A 16362-nucleotide genomic window follows, 5' to 3' on the forward strand; every position below is an offset into this window, starting at 1 on the left:
AGCTCGTATTATCTCTGCTTTTGTCCTGTCTCTCCTTGACAATGGCAACTCGCTTTTACTTGGTTTACCTGGAAAGCAACTTGACCAGCTTCAGTCAGTCCAAAACTCTGCGGTCTGACTGATCAACAGGACGTCAAGAATGGAGCACATTACACCCCAGTTGGCTGCACTACATTGGCTGCCGATCCGGTACAGAATCGACTTTAAGATCGCCACACTTGCCTTCCGCTGTGTTCATGGCACGGCACCAGCTTATCTGATGGAATTGGTATCACTTCACACGGCAACGCGGATTGGGCTTCGTTTGGAAGAGGACACACTCAAACTCGTCGTTCCACCTGCAAAGAAAGTTCGATGGGTAGAGTGCTCTTTTTCTAGCAGTGCACCCAGGATTTAGAATGATCTCCCTCTTGAACTCCGCTCTTTTTCCACCCTGACTAGTTTTCGATCCAGAATAAAAACTTACTACTACAGACTTGCCTTCCCCTCCCCTCCCCCCCCCTAATAACAATGTAGTCAACCTATTGTGAGCTTAAGGGCGCCTTTTACCATGTAATGAATAAAGGCACCTTATAAGTATATATTATTATTGTGGTAATGGTACTGATTGACGCTTCAAGGGAAAATAGGTTTAGTGTGTCATGAAAGTTTCGTTTGGTAGCTATTTGTGAAATGTGAACCTTTGCAGGGAGTCAGTGAGCAGTGAGATTAGAACGGTTTCTTTTACGTATTGATTTTGAGGTTTCCTTTGAGCAATTGTTTTAGAACAGAGATTCTTTGTGGCGGATGTTTTTTCTCTCATTTCTTTTGACGTTAGTAAGGCAAATTGATTTATTTCTTCAATTGTTTTACACAGCATTGTGGAACTTGGTATCCATAGCACAAAGTTCCTATTGTATCATGATATGTTCTCCATGGGGTCTGATATGAATGTAAAAGTGTCCTGTAACCCTTATTTTATTTTGGGAGAATTTTTAAAATGAAATATATGATTCTAGTTTTTAAAATTTGTATTAATTGATGCTTCAATGAAAAAGAGCAAAATTAGTTTGGTTTGCTAGCCATTTGTGAAATGCAAACCTTTGAAGGGAGTGGAATTAGATAAGGGCATTTATTTTCCATTTTTTTATTTATTAACTTTTAGATTAGAGGAGCTTTCTGCCGTAATTTCTGAAACGTTTGTGAAAGAAACTGATCCGAGGATTTCTTTTAGATTAGAAAGAAACTGATTTAGAGCTAACATTATTTCTTGAAACTAGGGAATGCAACTCAACAGAAATCGGCCGAAAACTAACGAAGCAGAAGATGCTGTTTAGCAGCACTTTTTTCCAATCTTCTTGCTCACACGCCATTCTGACATTTCCTTCTTTTCTTCCAACTTTAGACAAGTCACGGAGAAAGAGATGATCTCTTTCAAAAGAGAGACATGCCGTGTTGATAAAACGAATACCACCGCCTCCCCTTCAAAAAAGTTGTCAGTTTGGAAAAAAAACTCTACTAGATCACCAGGGTTGCCACTTGAAGTCCGATGTAATGACAGTTTGTTTTGACAGTTGTCTTCTGCCTTTTCATTTTATCATTGCGGCGTGTCAAAATTCATTGTCATACTCCGTATACTTTTTCTTTGCTGTGTGTTTTTTTAGACAGTATGGGTATTACGGATTCTTCAGGAATTTATGTTTCTGTATTTTAAGAAAAGAAAGATCAATAAAAAAGTTCTCAGAGATTTGTTTTCTCATGCTAATTCGAGCCCTGACAAACTCATATCAAAATTCTCGGGCTTTCTCCAACATGTGCTCCCTGATTATGAGAGGATAAGACGAGGGTTGTTCCCTGGAAGTACAGCTGGTTCCTCCCAATGAGTCACTATGACTGGACTTTTCACTAAACTCGGACTTGGATCTTTTTCACTAAATTTCCATATCCAATATATCTTGTAATCGTTCTGCGTCTGGTTCTGGCACAGAATGTTGATGTACATTGGTAGTTTTTCAAAGAAGACAGTTTCACCTAACTTAGTGAACGTTATTTCATCGATCACGCGTTTCATCATAACTCTTTAGCATTTTGGTTCTTTAAGCGTTGTCCACTGCTTACTTGACAGCCGTACTCCATAATCTCTTCTTCCTTAAATTAGATAGCCGTTATCATTAATAATGGTCTTCGGACGTGACAAAATCCTCAGAATTTTCTTGGTGCACTTTTGACATTCATACAAGGGGAATTAGTTTTGATGTTTCCTCGTGGACCGTGGACCAGGTGAGCCATAACAGTGAAGAGTCTCAGATAAAGTGACATTAATTTCATAGCAGATTGTAGTATCAATTTTGTCTCGTGGTGATGGAGCATCGCGGATATAGATCCAGATCAGCATTTAACAATGAGGCAGTCCGTTATTTTGAAATTCGATGACTTTGATTCGGGCTGTGGCGAAAACCGTAGTACTTACTTTTTCTCGACATGTTCAACCAACTCATGAGTTATAAACTTTTGTGACCACGTTGAGAGGATCCGAAGGTGTCAAGTAGTTTGGAATTCCGGCAGAAATTTCCCTCCACTTGCCATTACGAGTTAACCTTAAATAGAGTTGGTTTTCCAATTTAGCAATAATGGCCATCGCTTCTTGGTAGTTTTGCTTCAGGTCTGGAGGACTGCCAATGAAGAAGGGAAGGAGAACGTAGATCGAGCTAATTTCCTCTCTCCGTTCGATTGTTGACATTATCCATCAGTCCATTGTACTGCTGCACGCGCATTTCTGCCTGGTTTTCCCAGATAAATTTCACGTGATTCAAACTCGACCTTGACGTAAGAGCCAACAATTCATTGTTAAGTGAAAAAAATTCTCACTCACGCGGGCTGGGGTGCGCCTAGCACTTTTCGCAGCCTACCAGTTCCAATAGTCTCCACTCTCTGTCTACTTCCTTCTGTAGACATCTTAATGCTTTAAACCTTGTATTTAATTTCTATAGCACAATGCATACACGAGTACAAAAAAAATGAGTTTAAAGGTTTGTCTTACTTCTGAAGCTGGAGCTTGAAGGAGAGCTGAGAGAACTCTGACTTCAAGTACCAAATCCACGAGTATTTATACTCAAATGGGAGATGGAACATGCACGAACATCCCATTAAATCGGGGTGTGGATGGTTCCGGTTTCTCGGTATAAGGAAGACAAGTTAAAGATTTAGAAACTTGTTCTTGTCTTTCTAGTTTCCTTCGATTGCCGTATGAGCCGTTATGCTCAGTATACTTCTTAATCCAACTTTCTTAACCGATGAATTTTTCTGTCCCATTTTTTTAACTTCTTCCTGTTGAATTAAGAACATGTAATTATTAGTAATGTTAATAATCTATTTTTATTTACACTTACCTCTTTCTTGCTGCTGGACGAGGAATCTATTACGCTGCTGTACGAGGACTGAGATTATCTTTTTCTTTAAAGTCGCACCAAGGGTTCGTCCTAACAGGATTTCTCCAAAATCAAGAAAGGTGAGTTAATTTGAATAAAAAATTGTTTTAGAGTAACTTGTAAAGTAAACGTGTCTGTAAAGCAGGAGATCCTCTCCAGATTTTAGGAGCATATCATGCAGCTTCTTTTGAGTCATGTTTCTCAGCATCTACAATAATACAAATAATTAGTACAAATTTTAAGTTATGTTTTTATTCTTTTCTACTTACATTGAGGATTTTCTCTTTTGTGCTGGCCCATTTCTAGGCCGGTTTGGATGTTTGAAGGAGAAATGAATTAATTAAAATTATTTCTGCCTATAAATACTAATTGAAACGCAATTGCAAAAGGCCTTCGTAATATTTGCAATCACTTCTTTTTTTCTTCAGGAATTTCCGTTTCGTTAAACGTTTTTGGAAGACGGAAATTTCACCGCCAGTCGGAAGCTGTTTGAATTTCTGCCGTTTAACAACACGTTTCATCGCAACAGACGCTACTCGGCATAAAACAAATGGTAAACATTTTCATCAGTCAATAAAAAATAGTTCTATATTTTATGAAATTTAAATTTACTAATTTGTATTGTTAGCGTTGCGTATGCTCAATTATAAATATTACAAAAATAAGTGTTACAGAAGAAATCTTCTCATGAACCAGTAATGGAACATCTCAAAATTAATGTCGTTCTAAGACCTTGCCAGGAAAATATGCAGCTCCTGGTAAATGAACTTAAATCTCCAAGGTACGAAATCTTCCATATATAAAATTATATCATATTCCGCTTTATCTTGACGGTAGAGTGGACCTTAAAGTATCGACTCAAATTCTCCACTATAACAGTGTTATATATATATCAATGTGTCATGCTAATAACAGAACAATTCATGCAAAAACATAAGTCATGTATAACTGAGTCGGTTTATTCGCATATACACCCAACAGGTTGTGGGCCCAGGTCAACGCATGTGAAAATCATCTACAATATCATGGACGAAGGGAGCTCTACCGACCGGCGTGACTACGCCAAGTTTAATGGAGTCAACTTCCCGCAGTGGAAGTTTGGGGTCAAGCCTTATCTACGAAGGAAAAAGCTAGACCTAATTGTGCTAGGAACTGAAGAAAAACCAACCGAAGTAAGTTCAATCTATAGAATTATCTTAGATCCTAATGCTACACTGTGATACATGGAGTAGGTTAAATATCAGAGGAAACTTGGTGACTCTGCGAGTTAAATATCAGAGGAAACGTGGTGACTCTGAATGTTAAAAATAAGAGGAAACTTGCTGACTCTGAATACCACATCACAGGAAACTTAGTGACTGCAAAAATGTTTACATTAAGACCTGCTACAATCGACTTGTCACCAATCAAACTCTGCCACCAAGCTTCGATACTTTCCTAACAGTTTTGGACAATGTCAATCTGTTTGAACAAACTCTCTTAAATCTGACTTCCAAACTTGTAGCTGAGGAGATGAAACTGGAAACCCGCAACAACGATGTGATGAATCCAACCGATGTTTTTTGCACACCCATCAAGATGCATTTTTGCCATCAGCAATCAGCCGCAAAAAAGAAGAACGCTCACGATGCCAGAAGCGACTATCGAGGTGGTAGAAGGAGCCTCATCACATGTCATGTCACCGAGGTCCTCCGTCCAATAATTGAGGCAATCACCACGGAAGTAGAAGTGGTCGAGGTGAGAGAAGCAGACGAGATGGATATTACTATACTGTGGCAGACAAGGGCACAAGGAATACTCATGTCCAGTAAAAGAAAGACGACTGGCGGAAAGAATCAAGAAACGACAGTTACAACAAGAATCTAAACAGCGATCAAGACCAAAACAACTCATTTGCTTGCCTATATGCTTCATCGCCCGAAAAACAATCGACTGGTAGGCGGCGCAACACACTATATGACAGATCAACGATTTTTATTCAATACATTTAAAGATGTTACACCTGGCAGCTGGAAAGTCAATGGTGTCGGCAGCACCCAGCTCAACGTCTTAGGTATTGGAAGCATAGCCATTCACTCTTTCGTCGATGGAAAGAAAATAGAAGGTGAACTGTGTGATGTCCTACACGTCCCAGGAATGGGAACAAATTTGTTTTCTATCGGAATCGCCACCAAAGGAGGAATCAAAGTAAACTTCACCAAAGACAAAGCCTGCTTTACAAAAAGTGGCATCCAGATCCTGTCCAGCTAAAGAGTTGGAATCCCTCTACCACCTAAAAATTATAGCCAAAAACGCGAACCAAACAGCAACTGCTGCAACTGTCAACACATCTATACCACTTTCTCTCGTACATCTTCGACTTGCTCATCTGAACTACAACGCCATCCTGAAAATGAGTAAGCTCAGCGCTGTGGACGGACTGAAACTAGACAAAAATCCTAGCAAACTTGAAGAAGTGTGTGAAGGCTGCATCTTCAGGAAAGTAAACAGAAGCCCTTTTCCCAGAGAAGGAAGAAGAAGGGTCTCCATAGTAGGTCAAATTATTCACTCTGACACCGGCTTTGTTCCCGTAAAAACTCCAGGATTCGTAACGTGCTATGTTATGTTCAAAGATGATTACAGCATCTGGACATGACTACATTTAATGAAGCAAAAATCTCAAGCTGAAGACCTATTCATCAAATTCTCTGCTTTTGTCAAAACTACAACCGGCAACGATGTGAAGATACTAAGACAGACGTCGGCACAGAATATAGAAGCAACCGTTTCAAGAACTAGCTCGAGAATTCTGGTATCATCCACCAAACAACCACACCATACACACTGCAACAAAACGGAGTTTCTGAACGGATAAATAGAACAGCAATGAAGTCGGAACGCAGCTCCATGTACACGAGAACCAACAAAGAGACAGATGTTTTCAAAAAGACAAAAAACTCCGCACTGAAAGTGTGGAGAGTTTTTGAGGAGCGCCATCGATTCACTTAACCACACTATCTATAACACGCCCTCAATAACACCATTCGAACTCTTCTTCGGTAGAAAACCAAACCTTGAAAATCTCCTGTGGTGCATATGCACATGTTCCTGACAAAATTCGTAAGAAACTTGATTCAAAAGCGAGACCTTGCTGGCTCGTCGGATACGGAGAAGAAACGAAAGGCTGGATCCTATGGGATCCTGTGGGATCCAAAATCAAGAAAATTCTTACTTAGTCGCGATGTCATTTTCGACGAGAATCTGCTTATCGGCGACGTAAAAGATCGAAACCAGAGAACCGAAAAGAATCTTAAAGGCTGCGTAAATACGCAAGACCCCAATTCTACTCTTGACTGAAAGTCTCGGTTTGGTAAATAAGACTATAATTGCTACGTCTCCTCTTTATGCCCTAACTCCTATACATACGCAATTTTTTGCCAGCAATCTGATGAATCGGAGCTGAACACCGACGAAAAAGTCCCGACTCTGGAACAAGTACGAGAATCTTCTTCACCAAATGATGCCAACGTCCATGTAGATCCAGTCGAACATTTGCCTGATAACACTATGGACGAGTCAACAGATGAAGAATCGTGTATGTCCCAAGGCATGGCGCAAGATGAAATTCTTGCCCTCACAAAAGAAACGTTGCAGTTAGACCAAACCCCATAACCAGAAGAAGACTCCAGCCCAATTGCATCAAATCACCTCGTCCTTGACAGGCCCAACCGCAGATCCAACCGCATTCCACAGTACATCGCGAGGTACAATGAATACAGAAGAAGTCTAGGAATTCACAGTGAGCAGCTTGAACTTCTTGGTGAGTTTCGAGCCAAACACGCGTCAGCTCTATTCACCGAAGCCAACGAACCCCAGAGTTGACCCAGTCCGAATGCCCAGAAAAATGGATGCAAGCTTTTCAAGAAGAATACAACTCCTCCATCAAAAACGGCACTTGGCATTTAATTCCACTCCCACGAGGATGTACAACCATCAATTGTAAATGGATCAAAAAAATAAAACCTGGCTATGACGGAGTAGCGGAACGATATAAAAATAGATTCCTTGCCATAGGTTCACGCCAAAAGTAGACAACGACGAGGTATTCTCCCCAGTTCCCCATCGTGAAGCCGTCAAGGCCGCCCTAGCCGAAATTGCCAACATGAGTCTTGAAATAATGCAGCTGGATGTTAAAACCGCATTCCTATATGCTGATCTAAACAAGAGAAAATATATGAAGCAACCAGAAGGCTTCATCTGTCCAGGGAAAGAGGACCATGTGTTTTTGTTGAAAAAATCCCTCTGCGGTTTAAAACAAGCTCCAAGACTCTGGTTCAAGATTCTCAACAAGGCACTAGGAAAATTCGCACTCAAAAACAGCTCTGCCAACAAATGTATCTACGTCTCTAGAAAAGAGGAGCAGAAAAATGATTGCTGTATATAGTACATGCAGACGATTTTGTCTTTGGTGTGAGCGATAGAAATATTCTGGATAGACTCAAAACTCATTTCGAAAACCTATTCCAAGTTCGAAGGTACCTACCCACTCGATTCATTGGAATCAATATCACGCAAGATCTACCCAACTGAAGAATGTTCCTCTCCCAAGAACAGATGGTGGAAAACTGATCAATCGATTCGGCATGTCCACTCAACACCCGAGCACTATTCCAGCTGAACCGAACAAACTTCTTCAAGCAAACAGGGTCTCGAAAAGCGAGGGAGAGACGACTGAACAGCCTTTTCCCTATCGAGATGCTGTAGGCTCTTTTCTACCTGGCATCGCCTGGCACTCAGTACCAGACCGTACTTGTCATACGCAGTTGGCCAGGTTGCAAAACACTGCCATGATCCAAACTCTATGGACTGGGAGGCCGTAACAAAAATTTTCACCTACCTGAAGGGAATAAAAAATTTCGGCATTTGGCTGGGCGGAAAGCTCAATGGAATAACCGGATTCTCCGATGCCGACTTCGCCAGAGACACTGATGACAGGAGATCAACGTCTGGCACCATCTTCTTCTTTCAAGGCGGGCCTGTCGCCTGGTCAAGCAAGAGGCAGACGTGCATTGCCCTATCTACAACGGAAGCCGAATATGTTTCGGCATGTGAGGCAGCCAAAACGCAGTATGGCTAAGATGCATACTCCAGGACTTCACCGGTGAAGAGCAGTAAGTCCCAATATTCTGCGACAACCAAGGTGCCGTTAAAATTGTTCATAACCTGGAGTTTCACCCCAAAACGCACATTGCGCACAAGCACATTGCTCTAAGGTAGCGTTTTGTTGGTGGTGCCGCTAAGGAAAAGAAAATTTATGTTAGCTACGTAAGATCAGCTGACCAGCTTGCCGACATATTTACTAAGGCTCTCCCCAATCCAGCGTTCGCGTCAATGAGATTGCACCCAACCATTACGTCAACCTCAACGGTGTTGACACAGTGTATTAGCTCCTTCAAAGAAAACACAAAATCAGTCCCTCTAGCGGCAACGCTGAGAGTTGCCCCTTCACGTTTTCGCTGATATAATGTTACTAATAAAGTATTGACTCAAATTCTCCACTATAACAGTGTTATATATATGATCAGTGTGTCATTCTAATAAAAGAGCAATTCATGCAAAAGCATAAGTCATGTATAACTGAGTCGGTTCATTGGCATATACACCCAACATCCCTCGATGCAAGCGACTGGATGTTGTTTGCGGAGAGTTTCAAACTCCTACAGGAAGTTTGGTCGATGGAAGTGGACTTTTTTTAGGTGGCTAGGAACCGGCAATTGCCGAAATTTTTCAGTTGGATCCCTCAGCCGAATGCGTCGGCATGAACGATCCACTCCCTAAGGTGGACCGATCTTCATGCGTACGTGTTCCCCCCATTTGTACTGATACCTCGGTGTCTGTCGAAGATCAAGAGAAAATGTACAAACCATGTTCTAATCTGTCCATTATGGCCGGCCCAGACTTGGTTCCTTTTGCTCTTGGAAATGTCAGTGGATCTCCCTCGCATATTTTGGTCTCATCCTCTTCTTCTTCACTCCATCGAATTGGTGGCGCATCTGCTTCTGAAATCGGCAAGTTCTTCTTGTCCTTCTGGATGTCGTCCGGCTTCACTTCGAAGAGCGAGGTTTTTTCCCTCAAGTTATCGGGTTGTCAAATGTTGGTGAATCTACTTTGTTTAATGCTTTAACTTATGTTTAAAATTAGGATGTGATTTGTGAATTTGTTCTGTTAACATACTAGCATTAATTAATCCATTACTGCGGTTATTATTCCGATTACCATGCAAAGCTACATGATGCTAAGGCGTAATTTTATCGAATATTAGATCAAATAATTTTGTAAAACTATCAGCAGCATTATTACCTGCCCCACATAAAATACTATGGCAGGCGTGCCAAAGCATACCTGTTATCTTTACAAAATTCATCAATACATTTTGTTTGTCAGCAACCGTTCTTTTAGAAAAGTTGTCTCGATATTAAAAATACAGCAAATTTGTTGTACTCACATTGATTTTAAGCACCTAACCTAAGAGGTCAACCGCTAAACCATTACATCTCTCTAATTCCTTCATGATGAGTGGTAATAGGTAGTACGTCGGAACATGAACGATCCCATGCAAAACCCTTTGACTCATATTTTGCGGTATCTTAATGACCCATTTCAGTCCGGTTTGACTTCACAAAACATAAAGCCCTTTTTTCCATGTTGTCCATAATCCTAGATCCTTTTGATGGTTACCGAATTGGTGACGACGCATCCTCTGGTAGTACGGCTCTTAAAGAGCTGTTTAATTCCACCCCCCCCGGCCTTACTTCCAAACAATGTGGGACCCCGATGTAGTCCTCGCCTATTTTTCCTCTCTGCCGGATAATGGAGATTTGACCTGAATTGCCTATTCTCAAAAACTTGCCACTTTGATTGCCTTATCCTGCCAACTTCGTGTCTGAGACTGCAACCATTTCTGTCACGTCAATCCATGTTTCAAATTCGGCCGCATTCTCTATTTCTCGTCCTCGAAAAACTCAGCATTTGGGCCCATTATTGTCCAGTAGCTTGTTTAGCTAACTATTGACCGTTCTGCCCCCTTGCGGCAACCAGATTCTGATGCACTATTTATTTCTTTAAAACGTCCACACGCACCGGTTGGTTTGTCCACAATTGGTAGGTGGATAAAGCAGTGTTTGGTTTCGGATGGAGTGGATACTACTTTTGGTGCACATTCCACTAGGGATTCAGCTACTTCTAAAGCTGCTCGTGTTTGAGTTCCAATCGAACAGATTATGAAAGATGCTAGTTGGTCATCAACTTTTAATCGTTTTTACCATTGGTCTTTGCCATCAAACGATGTAGCTCAGTCTGTCCTCACACATTCAAGTCCACAGCTTTAAATTAGCAGTTAAGGTAGAGCGGAATATGAATATAATTAGGGATTATTCGAGGGTCACATAGCGATCTAATGAATAATCAAGATTATATGAAATATGAAGTGAGACCAAAACGGTCTCGTTTCTTCCTCCCTTGCCTCCCTTTTTCCTTCATTCATGTTTCTACCAGTTTTCGAACTACCGCGGTATTACTGCGGTACTGCAGTACTACCGCTGGGTTCTACCGCGGTCTTACTTTTTTTAGTACTGTAACTACCGCAGTAACGCGGCAGATACTTTCGGTTTGCGGTCCCGGTACTTTTTTCTTAAAAATCGCCATCTAACGGCAAAGTATCGAGGCTTTTAAGTGGAGTTTTTTTTTTACAGACGATTCAATTTTCAATGTCCCTCCTGCCTAGTGTTCTCACTCGACCAAAATCGATTGAGAAATGGTCGATTGATTAAGTATATAAAAAATCCTAATCGATTTCTAATCGACTAGAATTGTTACCATCGATTATAATCGATAAATTAATTTTTCTTTGCGTTATAGGATTAAAATCGATCAAAATAAATAAAATAAAAAAGTGTTAAATTCGATTATAATCTACCCGACTAAAATCGATTAAATTGAGATAAAAATTTCTCGAATTCTTAAAATTCATTGTTTAGTAACTAATTACGAAAACTTTTTGATGCTAAAAGACATTCTTCTTAATTATGCTCAAAGTAGTCGGTTGCATAACTATCGCTAGAACTAAGTTCACAATAATATTTCACATAAAATTAGAAGAATGAGTGAGATTCGTGCACCTCTGAGTTTTTTAACAAAAAATAGCATCACTAGGCCTATCTCAATTTAGTCCAATTTCAGATGTTAAACTAAAGGAAACCATTCTCAAAAACAGATGATTTATGGCGCGATAAGACAGTACTAATGGATCTATAGCAACTTTTGTGTGTGTGTTTTTTGGGTTGTATGCAGCCGTAGGCAGTACGAAAATGGTGATTTTGGTGAGCGTTCTCTACTAATTTTTTTGACCAGCCGCTAGTTGGTTTTGGACAGAAAAATCGCTGTCCTAGTTTCTGTGCAGTATGCTGTGCTTGGTTGGTGATCTGGAGTACTCCCTTATTGTACTTGGTTGGTGACTTGGGTACAAGAATAGGCCTAATAGTCAAGTGGTTGTCGATTTTTTTCCTCCTTTTTCACTCGTCGGGAAAACAAAATAAGCTTAGGAAATCAGGGGAATTTGGTAAAACTAGGGAAAAATTGGAAAAAATCGGGAAATTTAGAGAAAAATCGGGAAAAATTGGGGAAAATTGAAAAAATTGGAAAAGTAGGGGAAAAAATATTCCCATTTTTCCCTTGGTCCACTTACTGAAAGAGTCGGCAACCCCTCGGCTCCACGCGCGCCTCACGAGCGGAAAGCTCACGACACGTGGTGTGTATTCTTAGATATGTCCGAGATATGTCATATCAAGAATTTTGTTGTTGTTGTTGTGTTTATTGGATATGATAAGATCTTTGAACAGTTGGACTTATAAAAAACAGAGAAAAATTCATATTTCGCAATATACCTGCTGTGGCGCATATCGTTAACGTATAAACTGATGGGAAACGCTTTTAAGGAAAAATCAATGTTAGGGGCTCCCATACAGTTGTAGTGATTAAGATTTCCATAGCTCTCTGATTGAACCTTTTAATGTTTCTTAATTTTACTTTTTAGCTCAGCAAACAGACCTATTGATAATTCGCGCTTGCTGCGCCATCAAAATGGGAATCATGGTTAAATTGCGTCCTAAATAATGGCTGCGTAGCGGAATGACGAATTCCCACTTAATAATAAATTAGACTAGTAAACTTGGAAAAAACATGTAATATTTAATATTTACTATTTATAAATTTTATCTATGGTCATTTTACCTGCTGTTAACATATTTACTTATGAATAAAAAATAATTTTTTTGTAACTGAAAAATTCATTAAACTTGTATTTGAATTAACACTGCTGTCAGTGAACGAGAATATGGTATATTATTTGGGATTAATGGAAAAAATATGTAATATCACATAACTCGGTGAATAACAGGCACAGTATCCCAGGACGGTTTTATACAAGCATAATAATTGCGTCACACACAGATAAGAAAAGGATAAGTGACCATTCAATTACCATTTATTTTTATATGCACGTTAGGTTAAAGCACTCTATTGTATTCAATGAACAACCTCCACACCTATTACATGAACAAAATAGGCCTTCTCCACAAATCCCAAGACTATTCCATTTTCCTCCACAACGATGCCCTGGCCCCTGTTCATGAAGGCGAAAAGAAATTTAAAAATTTTTATTGTACATGATATTGATTGATTACATTTTCCAAGCATAAAACCATTGTAGGCCTATCTCTTTAAAAATAATTTTTACAGTTACATAAATACATGGCAATTCAAGCTACACTTGTATAGCCTACTTGTAAGCTCTTACTAGAATTCCTTCTTTTTGCGGCTCCTTGAAGCAAAATGTATACTAACAAAGTACTATCAACTGTCAAGGTCCCGACACTCCAGAGACTTTCGTTTTAATTTGTAAGTTTCTTAATCCTTATGGCCGTTTATGGCCAAAGTTAACGAAATTGTTTACCATCTTCTACTTTTGCCGAGTGTTATTATGTAGCTACTTTGGCACCACCACTGGGGTGTCGACCAGGATGTACAAGGGTAGCACTCGATTTCTACTATATTCCAAAAATAGATCCGTGCTGATTTGGCAAAAATAAGTAATGCCCCCACATTAAGTTTACTGCGATGAAGCACTCCGTTTTTCATGTCTCAAGGACGACACCAAAGCTCGCCAAAGCCACTTCGGTTCCACCTCTAATGACCCCATACAAAAATTTAAACTCACCAATACGATAATGTTGATATAAGTATCTCTCGACAAAAATATGATCTAATAACAGTATAGGAGATTTGATTAAAACAAACGAATGTGCGAATAAACCAGACTGGAGATAAAACCTAAACATTCTTGTTATCCTATTAAGACATCGGAAATAGTATACCTATACCACCAGGGATCACGTGTTTATGCAAAACCGGAGGAATGGCGTATGCCGTTAGAGCGGGAATCTAATATTTTGAGTTCATTATATACAACTATAATTTTTTGGTGATTCAAGTCGCAAGCAATAAGTACATACCGTTTGAACAATTTATAGTTGATTAATTTAATCGTTTAATAGTTATTTATCGAAATTGTAATTTTGTTTTTCCAAGATGTGCTTTATTACACTAATTAAGTTGCATCGTCAGTCCATGTTGTTTATCATCGTTTTTTATTGTGTTTAGTGTCATTCCCCATTCGCTTACAAGAGGATCCTGGAGGTCTTAAAATTGATCCGAAGAGATTTTTCTGTGGGTTTCGTAATCATTTTATTTTTGATCGTGTGACGATCTTTTCGACACAGTTGCCAGTTTTCGATCGTAGATCGTCATCAATCGTCATAATTTTGAAAGTGCCAAAACGGTCATTTTTCCTCAATGTCTTATGCTGGTGATTGCCCCCAAAAGTCATATTGATTATTTCTCAGTGTTTAGACCATATTTTGTTTAAATTATTATTATTTGAAAATGTCTAGTTAAGTTTTTTTTGCATATGGGAAAAATTCATTTTCACTTCAATCTCACAATCTGATGCAATAACAGGTACAACTGGGAACAACTAAAATAAATTTCCAAACCCACGCTGCTCGCTGTTTGCGCAAATTGGATTCATTTTTTAGAATTTGAATCCTTTGATTATTGTTCCATTATTTAACTATTATCTTGCAGGAAATCTAATTTTCCAAATTTTGTCAAAGTAGAAGTTTTGCCTGACGTTTTGTATTCTCTATTTCCCATTTCTTCCTCGTCCAAGTTCAAAGATGCCTGTAGCACGTATCTTCTCCTCCATTTTTTTTCACACAAGGATAGCAGCATCCAGAAAAACAGTAGGTTTTATATAATTTGTCGAGACTTATTTGTTTAGGCCACAAATTCCATACAAAGCGTGAGTAGCAAGGAATCTGTTTATATTGATTTAGCGCCAAGCCATTTGAAAGAATTGTTAAAAATTTACAATAGATGGCACACACAACCAAAACTTGGCTTGTAAGGTAAGTTATTGGACTTATTGAGTAAGAATGGAGCAGGAATGGAGGAATGAAGACGTCGCTGGAAAACGAGCATGAATTGTGACCCTTATGACGCAACTGGATATTGTAAAATTCAAAAGATTACAGAAAACGGTTCGGTTTGCAGGAAGCATACACCGTCGCACTCTGTACCCTGGTACGGATACCTACGTCACATATAGCTCACATAGGGAAGGGCGGGGCTTTTTCGGTACCGTGGGTGAACCAGAACAGGAATATAAGACGTTTAAAAAAATTTCAATTTCTCAAAAGTTCAATTTGTCTCAGACACATATGGAAAAAAATACCGCATACAAATAATAATAATAATCCTATACTATAAAAGAATAAGCCTTAATAATAATAATGCTACTATTAAAATACCCAAAACATCATCATCAAGCCATTTCGGTATAACCTATAAATTGAGATAAAACTTTGGGAATTCAAAGGGAAATAAAGTAATGCGCTAACAAATAAAACACAATATACCGAGGTAACTACTCGAGTTACCATCTCCACACTTTTGGTTATCACTTAACTAATAATAAATTTTTTAAAAAAAAAGCTAAACGGAACCATTTTGATTCAATAAATATATAAAATACGCAAATATAACCTATAATACTCTAGATTTGTAAGACAATGGGAAAAAAATTCGAAAGTATTACATACTTTTGCGCAAATATCCCGGCCACAGTAATCTTTCACTATTCCATAAACACAGTTCTGAGGAGTGGGACAATCGGCATTGAAGTTACAAGCTGTGCAACGAGGAGCACTGTTGACACTAAATATGCAAATAATAAGACAAATTAAAAATAAATTAGCTAAAGACTAAGATAGGTTATACTTGTGCATTATACAATAAAATTCCTACCGACTAAAACAAACACTGATAAATGCAAGGATGAGCAAATGCAATCCGGCGTTTTTAAACGGGCGAGAATTTTTCTGCATCGTAAAGTAACAAACGTCTATACTGACGCAAAAACTGAAGGGCAGCCTTGTTTCATGTGAAACGAAATGCCTTAGCATATGACTTGAATCCAGCTTGAAGGCTGATAGAAGAATGAGGCAAGTGATTGCTCTGGCGCTTGCGTTTTTAAATCAAACTGGTGTGACTATGAAGTAACAGACTCAATGTCATGTCGTTGCTAACCAGGCTTTGCTTATAATTTGCCTTTTATGATAGAAGTGGCGATGATCTATGGGTCGGGCCACAGGCACGTGGTCTACGCGTGCCAAAATGGGCAAATTAATGTTTAACGGATGTGTGAAATACCCACTATCCCATGTTTAGAATTGATTGTTTTTCTTTATCTTATTCAAACGTCTTCTTCACTGCGATTAAAGTTCATTCGCAAAAAAGTAGTTCGTTTTAGCTGTTTTTAATGGTACGTGTCAACGGTCATAATTTATAATATTGCATAGTC

At 39.2% G+C, this 16362-nt stretch overlaps 1 protein-coding gene and 1 long non-coding RNA gene across 2 annotated transcripts; both read right to left on the reverse strand.

Moving 5' to 3' along the window:
• Positions 1–2935: 2935 nt before the first annotated feature.
• LOC124192083 lies at positions 2936–3925 on the reverse strand. Its single transcript, XR_006873573.1, has 3 exons — positions 3677–3925; positions 3369–3615; positions 2936–3306 (listed from the first exon to the last, which is right to left on the reverse strand). It is a non-coding gene; the product is annotated as an uncharacterized LOC124192083 (long non-coding RNA).
• An 8984-nt stretch (positions 3926–12909) lies between these two features.
• On the reverse strand, positions 12910–16069 carry LOC124192082 (neuroparsin-A-like). The gene is made up of 3 exons (XM_046585234.1): positions 15807–16069; positions 15602–15716; positions 12910–13065 (listed from the first exon to the last, which is right to left on the reverse strand). Exons 1-3 carry the CDS (start codon positions 15962–15964, stop codon positions 12934–12936), a joined length of 405 nt encoding a protein of 134 aa, XP_046441190.1. The 5' UTR covers positions 15965–16069; the 3' UTR covers positions 12910–12933.
• Positions 16070–16362: the final 293 nt, after the last annotated feature.

Source organism: Daphnia pulex, chromosome 4, assembly GCF_021134715.1.
Source record: "Daphnia pulex isolate KAP4 chromosome 4, ASM2113471v1".
NCBI lineage: Eukaryota > Metazoa > Arthropoda > Branchiopoda > Diplostraca > Daphniidae > Daphnia > Daphnia pulex.

Excerpts from the sequence above, each read along its gene's own strand:
- LOC124192082 (XM_046585234.1), bottom strand. The coding sequence starts at position 15,964 with ATGCTAAGGCATTTCGTTTCACATGAAACAAGGCTGCCCTTCAGTTTT. Across the intron at positions 15,717-15,806 it reads ATCAGTGTTTGTTTTAGTCG|TGTCAACAGTGCTCCTCGTT; the intron begins GTAGGAATTTTA and ends TTGCATATTTAG. Across the intron at positions 13,066-15,601 it reads GCCGGGATATTTGCGCAAAA|GGGCCAGGGCATCGTTGTGG; the intron begins GTATGTAATACT and ends CTTCATGAACAG.